At 34.8% G+C, this 17,779-nt stretch overlaps 1 protein-coding gene across 1 annotated transcript in view; it reads left to right on the top strand.

The window, feature by feature from the left end:
* LOC150108188 (post-GPI attachment to proteins factor 6-like) overlaps nucleotides 1-17,779 on the top strand; it is a 256,316-nt gene that overhangs the window by 211,334 nt on the left and 27,203 nt on the right. Inside the window, exon 11 of the mRNA XM_090390640.1 lies at nucleotides 2,140-2,309. Within this exon, the coding sequence (XP_090246766.1) occupies nucleotides 2,140-2,309 (170 nt within the window). The remainder of the gene's footprint in view (nucleotides 1-2,139; nucleotides 2,310-17,779) is intronic.

Below are 17,779 nucleotides of genomic sequence, written 5' to 3'. Positions count from 1 at the left end.
AGGACCCAAGCCTTAAGCAAATTATGAACAAAAATAATTGGAAACAATTTTCCTATCCACTAAGACATTTCCTTCCATACCTCACAAAGACTGAAATCCGGGCATTCTGCCTGGAGGAGTGCAATACAAATGAACGACAAGAACTTCGATCTGTGCGAGTCATGGAGAGAGCATTGGTTTCAACACAACATGCCTCCAATCTTCAAATTTTTGTTTCAAATCCAACATCTTGTCTGGAGGGCTTCGATCTTCTTAGACATGTATGGATCTTTAAATCGGGTCAGAACAGGACATGGGAGATGTAAACATCTCTTTCATAAATGGAAATGGTCCGATACCCCAAACTGTGAATTATTAACCACATTGTGCTTGAGTGCCTTATCTACTCATCCTTAGGCACTAAAGAGGACTTTTTTAAACTGACCCCCTGAATCCCCGGAGTGGATCCGGGATTTAAGGATTAATCTCTGGTTCTTAATTTTAATTATTTTAACCTATTGTACCCCTTTTAATATAATTTTTACAATTGCTTTTATGTAACATGTATGTAATATCTTGAGACCTGTACATCATATGCTAAATAAAAATAATTCCCTTTATTAGAAAACCACAGCTTATATAATGGAAAAGAATTTCAAATGGAATGGGTGATAGATTCCATACTAAGAATTGTTTCAATGAACGAGGAAATGAGGTTTTGAAGTCACAGATATCATCCCACTTTTCTTAAAATGCGATATTCATTGAAGACAGTAACTGCATGAGTGTTGTGACATGGAAGAAGAAATTTGAACAATTAGTGTATGATCATTGATGATAATAAATTTCTCTGCATCTCTACTTGATCTGTGTAGTTGTAAAAGGGAAGCCAGGTGAATATTAAAATCTCTAAGCAACAGCCAGATTTGGGGAAATAAAATAAAAAATTAAAGGAAATGAAAAGTTCAGAACGATTGGTGGCATCAGGAAAGTGATAGAGATAGCAAATAAAATTAATAGACTAGGGTAGAGCAATGTTTTTAGCAAAAAGAAGACCAGAGTCCATTGTATCAAGCAAACATATGCACAGAATGCCACCTTTGAGACAAAAAGAGCCAAAGCATAATTTTCCAGCCAGGTTGGCAAGAGATCGATGGTGTATCCAATGTCCATCTAACCAATAAGTTGCAAGTTCATATCAGTGAAGTTTAGGAGAAATTTTTTTTGTAAGATGAGAAATTAGAATTTTTTTTAAAAGTAAATTGAAAATCTTAAAGCAAAATTGAAGCAAATTTGAAAATCTTATATGAATATTAGTATATCAGTTTTTAAACATTTTATATATGTAATTTATGATCATAGTTCTAGGGTATTCCAGTAGATGTTCCGTGAAGCCTGGTCAGTATTTATTATTACGTGGACATGCATATTGTCTGAAACAAATTGCAGGGTTTGCATGATTTACTCTTGAATAATTAAAATTACAAGCAAACTCGAAAAATATGTGAATATAGAAGCATATGGGGAAGTTATTTGTTAGAAACAAAGTCACTGAACGCATTAGTCAGAAAATTAACAGCTGAAGAAGGAAAATTCTCCCATTTAGTACTTTAGTACTAAAGGGCAGTGACTGAGTGCTATGGAGAAAGGATATGATGCAGAAAGGAAACTTGTTGAGGTTATGCTCTGAGTTGCCAAGAGTGGACATCTAACAGTCTATTTGGAAGAACTGGATAGGGCTGTTGAGACAATATTGATGATTACTATGAATAGGAAGACAATTTACATTAATTGCCAACAGGAAGTGCCACAGTATTTTTTCTGACTTTCAGTGAAATTTGAAAAAAGAAGCCAGTTTGAGTTGTAGGTATTGAAAGCTCTCTAAAGATGATATCACTGTTTGCTTATTTGGACCATAGAAAATCAAAGTTAAGATCATTTATGCATGTATAAGAATTATGCTAAATTAAAGAATTTCATTTAATAATAATCTATTTGCTTGATGTGATTTCTTGCCCTCTGTTTATTGTATGTATCTCTCTCCCTCCCTCCCCAGCTTGTTTTGCTCTTTGAATTTCTTTAGCTGTATTTAGCATTGTAAAATTTTAATTTTGCATTTAAATATAATATGTACTTCATTATATTCAAATATTGTTATAGGAAAAAAGGGCTGGGGATGTACAGAGTCTGCACAGTCATCATTAGTACTACTTCAGACTTTGTTACTAACTCTCAGCAATCTCTTTCTTCTTCCTGCTTCCCTTGTTGCTGGAAAGAGAAAAATGTACACAGAAGCTGTTGTATACATCATCACTATGGTATTCTCCATGGTAAGTAGACTTTTTTTTTAAAAAAAACAAACCCACGATAAAAGGTTGAAATCATAAATTGTGTTTATATAGCCTGTCTACACTATACTTATCCTTGATGGACTTATTTATGATGGAAGTTTCATTCCTACAATTCAGGAATTCCTGCATGTAGACATGTACTATTATTTAAACAGTTTACAGCTTGTAATAGTTTTGTAAAGTAGTTGAAGCTTATGCAGAATATTTTCGCACACTATTGAGTGCTTAATTTTGTTTTTTATTCCAGTGTGGTATTTCATCCAGATCTGGGTCTAAAACTAATGCATTGGGCTTTATATTTTAGTCATCAGTATTTTGGTTGACTATGCTGGTAAAAGGCATTATGTGGACTTCGTTCAATTTCATATTTCATTATATTCGCGTGTCTGTGAAAATAGTGGTGTTGGTTGGGTAGATGATGAAGGTGGTTGCAGTTAGTGGAGTGGTGGAGACAGAGTTGTTGAGCAGGTGCCTGCCCTCGATGAGTCTTTGGACTTCCTGGAGGTGTTATGTAATAATAATAATAATAATTACTGGGCTGTAAATTTTTAGATCCCCCCCCTACCCTCCACATGAATCCTCTTAGTATTGTGTTTAGCTCTGCTGTATCTTGTGGAATTTTCATAATTTTTTGTTGTTGGACCTTGTGACAGATTGTTATCTTGTGATTGTGAGCATTAACCACATTTTTTTCATTATATGCAGATGATGACACCACATAAAAATCCTCAACAAATATTCAGGAGCAAATGCTAGAAACAAAATGAAGTATAAGTGAAGTGAGAAATCAGTTAAAAAGATAAATCGCAAAGAGTACTTTCTTTACCCATCTGTTTTCCTGGCTCATTACTTATGTTCTTATTCTGTGTTCTTTCTATGTGATTTTTCCATTCTTTTCATTTTGGAATCCAATCATTTGTTGGTTGTAATTTATAATTTTTGTGGATTTTGTGAATTCCTGATTTTATTTTATATTGTTGCACCTTCAGTTTTTTGAAATGTTTTCATCTCAAATACTTTCATTCATTTGTCTAGTATGTATAGTTTCTTTGCATGCTTATGTTGCATATTTTAGTACTGGATGAACAGCTCCTTTGTAGATGCCTGTTTTGGTTTCTTTACTTATGTTCTTATTCTTCCAGATGAAGCTGCTAAGACATCCAGGTATTCTACTCATGTTTGTTTTTCCTTTAACTTCATTTTGTGTAATGCCCTAGTTATTTAATTCTGTTCCTAAACATTTTATCTTACTAACTTGTTCAATTATTTTTCCATTATTTCTAATCTGCATCATATAGGTTGTCTAGCAATTGTCGCAATTTTAATTTTTTTCTCTTAATGTTTTGATATCTTCTTTTTTCTGCATTACTGGGTGTATTTAGTAATCTTTGTAAATCACCTTCATTTTCTGCTAGTAAGATGATTATATATCACCAGTTTATCCAGTTATTCTTAATTTTTAATTTGTCTTCCACACTTTTCCATTTTATTTATTTTTTTTATTACTTCATCCATCACTAAGTTTCACGTGAGACTTAGTGACGACTCAACGTTCAGTCATCTTGTCAAATTTCTTCTTCTTCCTGCTTTCACAAATCTAGGTCAGGTGGCTTTTTTCAATCTCAACCTAGCATTCCATGAGTCTGCCTCTGTTTCACTCTTTGGTTTGTAGTTCATCTTTCTGGATATTCTGTCTTGTGCCAGTCATAATTTTGATGCCCTTTCCATTTGGTCCTGTATTCTTTTGTTGTTTGGTTTAGTTTTCTTTCGGTATGCCTTCATTTCTCTTTTTATCTAGTCTTGTATAACCTGCTGTTAGAAGTTTTTTTCCCACTTGGTTAGACTGTAATAAATTTAGTTTAATCCTTTATCCAAGTGTAAGCAAACAAAGTTTGCGCCTGAAGTATCTTCAGGACTGAGGCAACTCGTGGTAAAGGTGGACCAAGCTCTCATCATTCCTTGTCTCAGTATCTCCCATAATGCAAAGCACATCTCCTTGCGGACATGTATAATGCTATGCATTAAGGGAAGGACCGCTACCCAGACCAGTTTCGACCTTTATTGAAGTCTCATCAGTGGGAGCCAGACCCAGAAGTGGTTGATACTAAGGCAGAAGCAATGGAGAAGTGGTTCCCACTGACGAGACCTCAATAAAGATCGAAACCGGTTGGGGTAGTGGCCCTTCAATTAATGCATAGCATTATACATGTCCACAACAAAATGTGCTTTGCATTATGGAAGATACTGAGACAAGGAGTGATCCACCTTGGTCCACCTTTATCACAAGTTACCTCAGTCCTGAAGATACTCCATGCGCAAACTTTGTTTACTTACATTTGTATAACCTGCTGTTCTCATATATTTAATTTCTGCTGCAGTGATTCTTTTTTTTTACCTTTCTCTTTCTCTTATTGTCTGTGCTTCACTGCCATATCTTATATGGCAGTGAAGCACAGAATGTTGGTTTTGATAAAATATTGTGCATTCTTAGTCTGCTTTTTTTTTGGGGGGGTGACTATTGCTGGCCTTAATGTTTTGTTTATTATTACATTAATTTGAAGAATTTGTTAATTTTGTTAGAAATGTCCAAATCTTCAATGTAACAATTTATAGCCAAAATACTTTCCTTTAGTGTTACTCGGTGATTAGCATTCATTTCAGACAAACTATGGAGATTACAACCATGTTAGAAATGATTAGTTTAATTTCCCGACGTTTCGACCTTCATCTTAAGGTTATCGTCTAGAGTACACACACACACACACACACGCACACACACACACACACATATAATATATATATATATATTTTTAAATTGAATGATAGAAACCGAGAAAAACGAAAACAAAGTTTATTAGCACAACTAATTTCAGCTTGTATCAGCCTTCTTCAGGTGCATATTAAAAAAGAAATAGCCAGTAAAACATAGAAGAAATAACTGTAAACACCACGGAAAGTTAGTGTATATATTTCAACGTTGAAACGTTGAAGTCTGCACATTCAAAACTGTTCTCTCGTTGGCTTCATTGTTGAACATATGCATGCGTATAGCATCTCGCAATCACCAGTATTTGATTGTAGCACAATGACAGTCTGAAAGGTTGTAACTCAGGTTGTTGTTGAGATGTAAGGGGTTGATAATGATTTCTTTTGATTCTATTATTTTCCTTTTTAATTCATCGTGGCAACGGAAAATGTTATTAGACTTGTCCCATAGGACTGTATGGCTAAGGTTTTCTTCATTAGAATTGGCTGAGAACATAACATGACTAGACAAAGCACTGGCTCCATTCTCCTGTAACTGACGTCTCTCTTATGTTCTTCAATGCGTAACTCAATCAATTTCTCTGCTTTGGCCAAAGTAAGGTATATCACAGTTGCACCAAATCTGGTAAACACCAAGATATTTAAGGGTGTTATGTCTAGGTTTCAGATGACTCACTAAGGAGCGGATTTTCTGAACATAAAATTTACGGCTGAGTTTGAAGCTGATGGTTTTCTTCCTTTTTTGGACATCAAACTGACTCGTTCCTCAGAGAAATAAAAAATCTCGATTTACAAAAAAACCCATCCACACCAACAGATATCTTCACAGTCAATCCCACCATTATCCTCCTAAAAAGTTTGGAATCATTTCTACACTAGGACATTGTGCTCACTCTCTGATATACTATGTATACTCCAGATGATGACCTTAACATGAAGACTGAAATGTTGGGAAATTAAAGTAATTATTACTAACATGGTTTAGACTCCATAATTTGTCTGAAATGAAATTATAGCTAAAATAATTAAAATTGACTCGTTCAGTTATTTTAATTATTTATAATCTGTTAATGCTAGATGCATTTATAAGTTGAATTCTCTTCTTTTCTAAAGCCATTCTCTTCATTTATATTTTTTTCTAGTATAAAGTTGATTCTGTTCTTCAGTATTTTGGCATCTTTCTTGTAATCTGTGTTTAATAAACTTATTCCTTTAGCTATTTTTCTTTCTTCATTCTGTCTTTGTTCTGTATCTGTGTATATATTCTTAATTAGTGAAATTTTAGTATTTTATTTATTTTTCAATGTGGTTATTATTGTCTTTTATTTCATCAAATGCTTTACAATCAGTAAAGCGTGTTAAGAGATTTGTTGCATTCTAATGATTTCTCTGTTACTTTCTTTAATATAAATATCACATCTATGTTGATCTATTTTTTTCTAAATCCTTGTTGTTCATCAAAAATTCAAATCAAATTATTTATTGTCTTTTCAGTTATTTGTATGCATAATTTTAATGTTGTGCAAAACAAATTTATTTCTCTGTAGGTCTCTGGATTTGTCCTGTCTCCTTTTTTGACCAAGAAGAGGCCAGTCATTTGATATTTTTATTTCTTTAAATACTGTATTTAGAATTATTATTATTATTACAGGTATCTCCATGGAGTCAGTAGACTCATCGTGGGAGACCCAAACTATCAAAACAATATCTATCATATCTCTTCTTGAATTCATTTACAGACGAAGAACTCACAACTGAGTCAAGCAATGCATTCTACTCTTCACCACCCTCCAGGCGAAAAACCTCATTCTCACACCCTTGTTAACCACAACCACATTTTTCCTTAATTTCCAGGGATAACATCAATCTTATATAACCTTTTAGTAATTTAAATGTTTCTATCACATCCTCTCTTCTCTGCCTATCAACCAACCTCTGCAATTCACAAGCTCTCCATCTATCAACGTAGAGAGCATTTTTTACATCACTCACCAACTTAGTCACTCTCCTGAGCCCTCTCCACAACCTCCAAGGAATCCAGGTGACCAGACCTGAGCACAGTAATCCAAATGTGGAAATATCAACGCCTTATAAAGGGGAATAATAACCTCTTTATCTCTGGATGTTAGTGTGTTCCTCAATAACCAAGTAATCCTATGTGCAATCTTGGACACCTTAGCAATGTGTCTCCTGAACTTCATTTCCCTATCCACCAACACCCTTGAACTCCCTAGCCTCATCAATCTCTTGGAGTACCGTTCCATCAATGTGGTATACAGCTGGTAATCTTTTAATCTCAAAATGCATAAATTTACACTTTTCCACATTGAACTGACATCCATTACCTTTTGCCCATTTTGCCAGCTTATTTAAATCATCCTGCAAACTCTGTTAATTGTTTTCTACTATATTTTAATAGTTCATTCTGTATCTTATTTTTCTGTTTCAGATAAAGTTTTCTGTTTTTTGGTTCTTTCAAGGTTTTTTCAGTATCTTTTTCTGTTTTGAAAATAATCTTTCCAGATATCCAGTCCAATATTTATTAGTTTTGAGTTTGTATTATTTTCCAGATTTTTCTGTGAGGTGCCATAAAAGCTAGGTTTTATATTCTTCATACATTGATGTATTTGATTTATCTTGTAGATGTCTGTAAAATGCATTTATTATTTCTTTCATTAATTATTTCTTCATTTAGTGTTTAAGATATATCTGGAATAACTACATTGCCTTCTTGCATTTAAGTCTTCAGTTGTTATTACTAATTCTTTTTTATTTATTTTGCCCTAATGGCCAAAATGAATGGCATTTTATAGATCTTCATAAAAGTATTCTATTCTCTTGTTTTCGGTTTCCCTTACTGTAGCTATTACGAACTAAAAATATTCATATTTTTTCTCCTTCCCTTAGTTTTAAATATAGTATTCTGCTTGATAATCATATTCTTCTACTTGTTCTCTTAGATCTTTATATATCATTAAACTCCTTTAGTTGCTCTTTTATATTTTTCTATTCTGCTGTATATTATTAATATGATGATAATGATCAAACCTCTGTAAATTATATTGTTTTCTTTTCTTTAGTTCTTTTGTTGCTGTTCTTTCGGGTTTTCATTATTTCAATTGCTTTATCATAAATGTTTTTACTCTACTCACTTATTACTTAATTTCGAAAATTCCTTTATTTAGTCTTATCTTTATCTTGCTACTCTATTTACCCTAATCCAGCTAGAGATCTCCAGCATAAGGAAGAAATACCGAAGGTATTTCTTCCTTATGCTGGAGATCTCTAGAAATTTATTATTTATTTATGACTGTGCCACTAAAGTTCTCCTAATGGCAAAAGAAGACATTCATTCCCCCAGTAGATTCTAATTAATCAGCTATATATCCTTTCTTGGCCAAAGTTTGCAGTCATGGCTTCAATTACTTTCTCTATCTTAACTCACTTTTTATCTTATGGTTCCCACTTATAGGATCGAATTAAGTTTTTTGGATCAGTGCATTGCAAAAGATAAATCAGACAACACCTTTGTATAATAATAAACAAGCATATTATTTAATGAATGATTGAATAATTGTTCACAATACAAAAAATCAGGGGAGATTATCCCTCTAAAATCTCAGTTTCAGTTATGCAATTAAATATAACATTTAAGGTATCCTCTCATAATCACTCACTTAATTCTCATCAATCAAATTTACATCACAAACAGCAAGTAATAACATTTACATCACAAACAGCAAGTAATAACATTTACATACAGATATTATGGAAGCATATACCAGTTTCAATTATGCACCTAATATAACTCTCAAGATAATCTCTCATAACCACTTAATTAAATATTAATAATCACATCAGCAGAATTCTTAACTCCTGAGCTCAATGAAATTTGCATCACAAATAACAAGTAAACATGTTAACATAGATTTATCATGAATACATATAGTTATCAATCCAATCACTTAGCCCAATTTGCCTTTCGGGGAGTTAACTGTGCTCAGTTTCACATCCGTTTACAGTTACACACATCCACTAGCATTATTCACACGTAAGTTATTATTGCCTTATTCTAAATATCTTATCAGTTCATTAAGGGTTTCTCTTACATCTAAAAAAAAAATTAAACGAATAGACAGACTCACATGGGTTTCTTCCTGTCTTGTGTATACCTTCCTTCTCTGCTCAATTCGGAGTCTCAAGTTTCCCTCTCTGCTTCATGTTTTGGAATTCTTCGGAGACACAGAGCATCGATGAGACGTTGCATTAGCTAGCAGGATACGAGGAGAGATTTTCCGGCATCTTGAATGGCCCGGTGAAGAACTACGATGGTCTGGGCATGCGTGGACTCGATAGAGCGGCAGAGCATTAGGACTGACTTGGCTAGATTTCTTCTTATTTGATTGCTTCCAGATATCCTCAACTGTGAACTAGAGCGGCTCTCGGTGGACGGACCTCCATCTTCCTCCCTCTGACTAACGACCCCTCTCGATCTCGAACTCACGTGGTCAAGATTGCCCAAGATGAAAAAAAGCCCTTGTCTCTTAAGATCAATGCCTTATATCCACCTGTACCCCTGAACCTTGGGTTAAGTTTTTGGAACCCCTTTTGTTCCTGCGCAAATCTTGCATATCGTTACGAGAACCCCAGACAATATTTCGTGACTCATGATTCTCGAACTTTCACTGACTTCCTTATTTTCCCTCTTCACGTCTTTAATCCGATTTTGTGGCCTTCAGAACTTCCTTTTGATTCATGCCGCCTCTTTCTGTACTGACCTTGAAGGTCACCTGAGATTGAACTTGTAAACAACTATCAAAGAATCTACCAATTTCAATGCGTTGGCTTCAATAATTCTACATCTTTTGCGTAAACAATGAGCGAGTTAATTCCTTTTGTGCTTATCATACTCTTTATACAATAATTTAACATAACAAAATAGAAATATTTGTACAAGGTTTTTAGGATGTGTTCCTTCTGTAAAAAGTCAATGTATTAGAAAAATTACAATTTGTGCAACATCGAATTTTTACACATCCATGGAGTCAAAAGACTTATTGCTAAGTTGCTTTATTCTTTTGCATTTTTTCTTTGTCTCTAATATCGCATCAATTTTAATATTTTGATTTTCAAGCACAGCTAATTCTCCTTTTTTCCTGTCAGTTATATTACATTCCAGGTGTCAGTTCCAATATATTTATCTTTCAAACGTTTGTTTCTTTATCAGAATTGACCAGGAATGGAATAAGGAAAACAAAATTAAAACAGGAAATACTGAGAGGAAAAGAGTCAAAACAAGTTAGAGTAACATTTGAGATTGAAGCTCATGTTACAATTACATGATAATTGCAGGAGGGGAGCTCCTCAAGGAAAGAAAAATTAATTAAAAAAAAAAAATAGCACAAAAACGAAGAGTGGTTGCTTAGAATAATGTAAGCAATACTCCTCATTTATTTAACATAAGCAATTCTCTTTAGAAAAAATTTGATGTGTTGTTTGTATAGAAACTCTTGCTTGTCTAAGCTGTATAAATCATCATCAAATTCCTGACATGTACCCTCAAGGGTGTACAAGATACTACATGAAAAACTTACATCACACTAACTTCCTATCTACAATTTTCCTCCAAATCAATCTGTTACCTGTAAGGATTCCAACATTATCAGATCTTATATTTCTGCCTTCTAAGGCACTTTTTACTGTATCAGTCCACCTATATCTTGGCCTTCTTCTGGGTCTTTTTCCTGCCAATCTGACAGAGAACTCTTGTTTTGCTAATCTTTTCTCTCCCATTCTGTTTAAGTGACAATACCATCTGAAATTAGCTCTACTAACACATTCCTGGTTGCTAACAACGTCAAGGTCTTTCCTAATATCCTCATTTTTAATATGATATTGCCATTGATGCTATCTGTTCATACTCCTAATATTTCTTAGGACTCCCATATCTGTGGTCTCTAGTCTTTGGTCAAGTGTTTTATTTCTAACCAAGCTCTCAGATCCATACATTAAAATTGGCTTGAGCACTGTGTTGTATACAGTTAATATAGTGTTTTGACTAATTTCTCTCTTATTCCTTATAAATTTATTCAGTTGACTTCCTACCATACCAGTTTTGTTGATTTGTTAATTCTGTTGTTGTCTATTTCCATAATTAATTTACCATCTTCACTAAAAATTGTGCTAATGGGACGTAATGGCACATTTTGTTTAAGGATTTTTGGTAGTCCATATATTCGGGAGGTGGTCTAGAGTTAAAAGGCTTTAGTTTGTCATAACTTTCTCAGGCCAAGAAGTAACTTTCTTAAGGAGCCTTTGGAGTGTTCTGATTTGGGAGCCGGTGGGATCATATTCAATAAGAGGTAGGTAGACCCATCTAACAATAAAGAGGTAAGCTTACCTGTATAGTCTGTGTGGTTGAGAACCACAATGGCATTTCCTTTATCCGCTTTGGTGATTATTATTTCTCTGTTGTTCTTCATTTCTTGTAGAGCTTTATATTCTTCTTTAGGTTGGTTTTTAGTGGTTTTCCTTTGGTCAGAACACTGGCTCCATCCAGTTGATATTGTTGGAAATATGGTTGGGAAGGTTGCAGATTCCACTTTCTATCTGTATCATTATTTCTTCAGAAGGTATTTTTTTCCAGAGCTAAGGCGAAATTGCTACCACATGCAAGTGCACTGAGTGCTTCAGGCTTCAAGGTAACAGAAGACAGGTTAGTTACAGTGTTGAGCGGTAGTTGGTGTTCAGAGGTAGAGTTACTTTTCAGATTTTCAAATTTTTTGATGTGCTGACATCGTATAAGCTTCTAAGCACTAGCTTCGCCCTACTACAAGAACAAATTGCCTCCACTCGCGTTCTCTTGCCCAACATCAATGAGGCTATTTGTGCCACTACTCTGAACCATGACCTTTGGACGATTCTCTACAACGTCTCGTGCACTTCAGCAGATAAAGAATTTTAAAAAATACGATGTCGGCACATCAAAAAATTCAAAAATCTTAAAAGTAACTCTACCTCCTTAGGCTATTTTATTTGGCAAGGAAAATTCTACAAACAGATGGGCTCACCACTCTCCCCCACTCCTGGCCAACTTCTTTATGAAGACTTTGAAGAAAAAGCCTTAAACTCAACCCACCAAAAACCCACTATTTGGCTAAGCTATGTGGATGATGTGTTCGCTATTTGGCCACATGGCTCAGACACACTCCACATCTTCTTAACACACTTAAACAACCAACACCCCCAGAAACCAGTTGACCTTGGACAAAGAAAAAAACAACAGTCTTTCTTTCCTAGACTCTGATTACACGCCAGCCTGAGGGATCCTTGGCTTTCTCTGTTTACAGAAAACCAAAATCCTATATAACATGGCAAAATTAATCTGTTCAGATGACAATGCCCTAACCACTGAACTAAACCACATCCTTAACATGTTCTTAGCTAATGGCTATAATCCCGAAAATATCCAGAAAATATTAAAACCAGTTAACCACAACCCCCCCTCCCTCCCCTTTCATAAGAAAGATTACTAAATCTATCACCATTCCTTACATCCTGCGCATCTCTGAGAAGTTAACCAAACTTTTAAAGAAATATGACCTGACGACCTGTTACAAACCATATAAGAAACTGGCATCCCTTATCTGCTCCACCAAAGACCAGCCACTTCCCCTAGACCTACCTGGAGTATACCAGGTCCCTTGCAGCTGTAAACTGTCCTACTATGGCCAAACAGGCAGGACAGCTAATATCAAGATATCTGAACACAAAGACTACATCCGATTTCACCAATATAGCCATTCTGGGCTTGTGGACCATGCTCTGGATACCTGCCACAATACGATGGAAGAAAGCCACTTTACTACACACTGCAGCAAATATAAATACGAAAGATTGTTCATGGAATCAGCCTCAGCTCGGAAAATCTTCCCAAACCTCAACAAATTTGGGTGCATGAGACTGCCCCAAATTTGGGTAGCTTGCATCATGAGAACATCAGCCTAACTGCCAAGACAACCCAATTTAGCTCACTAAGGGGCACCTTGAGGACTCTAGGAACAATGTTAGTTACTTTCTTCGTCCTCATTTGCTCGTTGTTAGTGCTTGCGTGCACTTATCATAGTTTTATGTTCCCATGAAGATGGCAATGTAACATTGCCGAAATATAGGAAGTATTGATTAAAGTTTTCTTTTAATTAATATTTGGTATACATTGTAATTTCCTGAAATAATTTAATAGTCATGTGTTACCAACATAAGCTTATCAACAAAAATTGTAAAGGGTGTAGTATATTTTAGAAATGACAGAAGAGATGGAATGGAGGAGAAGGAGAATGCCCAAATGATATCAGATGATTTGTGTCCAGTTAGGGTAAAAACTCATGAAAGCAATAATAGTAATAATGTCCCTTAGAGTTGATTTGGGCTGTCTGGTGAAATAGAGGCTAACAGGAATGAAATAATTGATTGATATTGCTATGTACTAAATCTCACCATACCTGGTTGTTCATTTGCTGGAGATGAAATGCATTGCCAAATTACCCTGATAGGTAATAAATTTAGTTTAATCCTTTATCCAAGTGTAAACAAACAAAGTTTGCATCTGAAGTATCTTCAGGAATGAGGCAACTCGTGGTAAAGGTGGACCGAGCTCTCATCACTCCTTGTCTTAGTATCTCCCATAATGCAAAACACATCTCCTTGTGAACATGTACAGTAATCCCTCGATTAATGCTCCCCCGATCAGTGCGTCATTTTTTTCCGATACCCAAATTCGGTTAGTGCGCCTATATACATCTGAAAAATAAATGTTACAGATTTTAAAAATTTTCTATATATACATTTTTGTGGCTAACTATTTTAAAAAATCACTCACCAGAATGAAATAATTTAGTTACCGATTTAAAATATTTTACAAAGTTATTTTTAATGGCATACTACACTACTTCCATGTACATTATGTTCCAAATTTTTACCACCAAAATTTATGTCATCTTCTGTAGTACACCCACAGATTCGAGACCCTTCGACACTTCTGCGCATGTCACAAAAAGCAGAATCCATTCTGATAATAGGGTAATCAATCCGTCTTCTGGGGTGAGTTGTTTATTATTACATGGCGGAAAATTAACTTCTCTTTTATGATCATTGTAGTTTTTAAAGTGGTAACTATTTTGCTTGTATAGCAGTTGAGAAATTTTATCTATAAAGCACTTGATTTCACGTGTTGGCGACCAATTTGTACATCCTTCATTTCTTTCTCCCCTTCATTGATAATGTCCAAGAATTAATTAAATCTCATTCTGAAGAATTGAGTGATTCTGACCTGCTAAATTTAGATGCACAGCAGAAAGATCCCGAAGAATATGAAGAAAATTTAACCACTGATAGTCAGCCAAAAGAGATTTCACAGAAACAGTTTGAAAATATTTTCCGTACAATCAAAGTTTTTAAGCAGCAATGCTTAGAGGCTGACCCTGATGAAGAGAGAAGCAGTAAAATTTGCAGAAGAGTAGAAAAGGCAATAGGGCCATACCATCAGTTGTATGAAAAAAAGAAATAAAATGCCTGCCAAATTACGTTTGCTCAATTCTTTGTTAAGAAGTAGAATAATAAATTTATATTCTGAATATGTTTTATTGTCTTTCAGCTTCATGGTTTTCCTTTAACTAGACCCTGAGACATACCCTAATTCTTTTATAAAAAAAATTAAGGGTCAAAAAAGAAATCTGAGGAACGAATTATACATTTTCCCATAGGTTATTATATTCGATTAGTGCATTTTCAATTAATGTGCTGTTTTAAAGAACACATTAGGCACACTAATCAAGGATTGCTGTATAAATTTATATAACATTATACATAAGAGAGAAAAGGAAAAAAAAAAAAAACTTCCAACATCTTCCTCTAAATCCAGAATAATTTAATAATAAGGTGAGACACCTTTTGGCAACTCTTATAGGTAAATATGACTTCTCCATTGCTTCCACCTTCGTATCCACCACTTCTGGATCTGGCTCCCGCTGATAAGACCTCAATAAATGTCGAAACCGGTCTGGGTAGTGGCCCTTCCCTTAATGCATAGCATTATACATGTCCGCAAGGAGATGTGCTTTGCATTATCGGAGATACTAAGACAAGAAGTGATGAGAGCTTGGTCCACCTTTACCCCAGTTGCCTCACTCCTGAAGATACTTCAGGCGCGAGTTTGCTTACACTTGGATAAAGGATTAAACTAAATTTATTATAGTCTAACCAAGTGAAAAAAAAACTTCCTACCCTGAAGGTGCTAAACAAGTGATCATTATAAGTGACTTTAATTATCCAAACATTAAGTGAGTAGAAAAGAAATCTCATGATATGGATGAAGGTGAATTTACTGAGCTGTTACCAGACAACTTTCTCAAGAAGCACATGAAAGAAGGAACTCAGGATCAAAGAATGTTAGATTTGATCATAGCATCATTAGGTGTGTCAGTTAAGAATGTGAATGTTTTGTTACCAGTAGGTTTATTGCAATCATGCCTTTCTATTCTAGGAAGTAGCTAACTATGGATGTTTCAATTAGGACAGGTTACATGCTGAACTACAAAGCTAAAAAAAAAAACAAAAAAAAAAACTCAGGAGAATACTGTGTTCAGTTCCATGATATCAGTTATTGAATGGGAAGTATATCAGCAATGCCTTGGAAGCTTTGAAATGGTGCTGGAATGTTCCAAAAGTAAAAAGAACAAATACAGTGGGAGTGAAATGGGACCTCATTAAGCACCATTTTGCACAGAAAGCTAAGTTGGAGTATGAAAAGAAATTGGCTGCTCAGACTAAAGGCAGCCCAAAAGAATTTTATCACTATGCTGCAAGAGAAGAAAAGATGAATGTGGATGAATAATAATAGATAAAGAGATACAGGTGCATAAGAATGAGAGTCAAGTGCTGTTGCATAACCTGGATATCAATTCAGCAATAGGGCCAGAAGAGATATCAGCATGTGAGCTAAAGGAATAATTCAGTCAAAGTTGCTTGTTCCTTGTCATATTCGTATAACTTGAGTCTCAACTCAGGAAATATCCCTCAAGAATGGAAATTGTGTATGATAGTTATGCTGTAAAAGAATGGAGCAAAAACTGATGTGTTAACTACTGGCTGTCTATTCAAAATCTCTGAAATGATGGTGAAGATTTTAGAGTTGGTAAGAACTCACATACAGAAATGCTGACAGACAAACTATACTTTGCAACAAACAGCATGGATTTACTAAAGGGAGTTGTTTTATCAGAGTGCTGATATTTTATAAGAATATTCATGCTGAGTTGGATAAAGCAAATGGTTACACTATTATGTTATATTAAGAGTATCACTATTATGTTATATTAAGAGTTAAGAGTATCATATAGTGTAATTATGTTATTACACTATATGATACTCTTAGTTTCCTAAAGCATTTAATGGGAGTCCAGATGAAAGGCTGTTGCATAAACTGGAGAATATGGATTGAAGTATTGACTTGAATAAGTGGGGTGCTGATGCATAGGTATCAGAAAGTGGTATATGGTGGGCATAAATCTACCAGATTGAAAGTGATGAGTGGTGTATCTAAGGATTAGTCCTTGAACCATTGTTGTTCAATGTATACATTAATGATATTCAGAAGGAACTGAGAGATATTCAATTGTTTGCTGATGATGCAAAAAAAGGCAGGGCAATCAGGAATGCTACTGATATATAGAGCTTACAGAATGATTCAAATAATCATAAACAATGGGAAAATGATAATGGCTGTCTGCTGAGTGTTATTAAGTGTAAAGTTATGCACTTTGTCATTATGAGATTTCCAATGGTCCATATATTGATGGGATTATGTTACAAGAAATTGATGAAGCTAGGGATCTCGTAGTTTTGATGTGCTTTGCAAAAGTCACTTTGCAAAACGCATCTCCTTGTGGACATGTATAATGCTATGTATTATACATAAGAGAGAAGAAAAAAAAAACTTCCAACATCTTTCTCTAAATCCAGAGTAATTTAATAATAAGGTGAGACACCTTTTGGCAACTCATATAGGCAAATACAACTCGGAGGATAATTGCGATGTTGAAATGAACCTTGACATCTAAGGATTAAGAAGTCGTTTGGCCTCTTTACATGGCCTTGATATAACCACATCTAGACTCTCCTGCAAATCCAGAACACCAAATATGCATATTTGGTGTTCTGGATTTGCTGGGGATAAAGAACTTGTGGAAAAAGTGCATAGAAGAGTTTAAAAAAAAAAAAAAGATGATATCGATATTTTTTATTATTATTATTTTGTGACACCTCCAAAGAGTCCCAAGACTCATCAAGGGAGGGTGCCAACTCTACAAATCTTCGTCTTCACCACTTAATTCACCAACTACACCAACCACTATTACCATCATCATCATTTTATTATTTTTTCGTAATCTACACCAACAGGTTTTTCATCCCTCTGTACGAGGGATGAAAAACCTGAGTTTCTGGGAGAAGAACCCTGCTACCTCCACATGAGATTGGCTAACTTGCCTTCAATTGAAAAAAATCCCTGTAAAGATTCCTCCCATCACGATGAGAATCGAACTTAGGCCTTTTCCAATTGAATGGCACAGCATACCGTAGTTCTTCCAATTGCACTACAGAGGCACTTAAGGAAAGTGCCTCAGCAG

The sequence above is a fragment of the Typopeltis vanoorti genome, chromosome 3 (assembly GCF_054136105.1).
Source record: "Typopeltis vanoorti isolate ZY-2024b chromosome 3, IOZ_Tvanoo_1.0, whole genome shotgun sequence".
NCBI classification, from domain to species: Eukaryota; Metazoa; Arthropoda; class Arachnida; order Uropygi; family Thelyphonidae; genus Typopeltis; species Typopeltis vanoorti.
The sequence above is the reverse complement of the archived record's forward strand: the minus strand, read 5'-3'. Positions and strand labels throughout refer to the sequence as shown.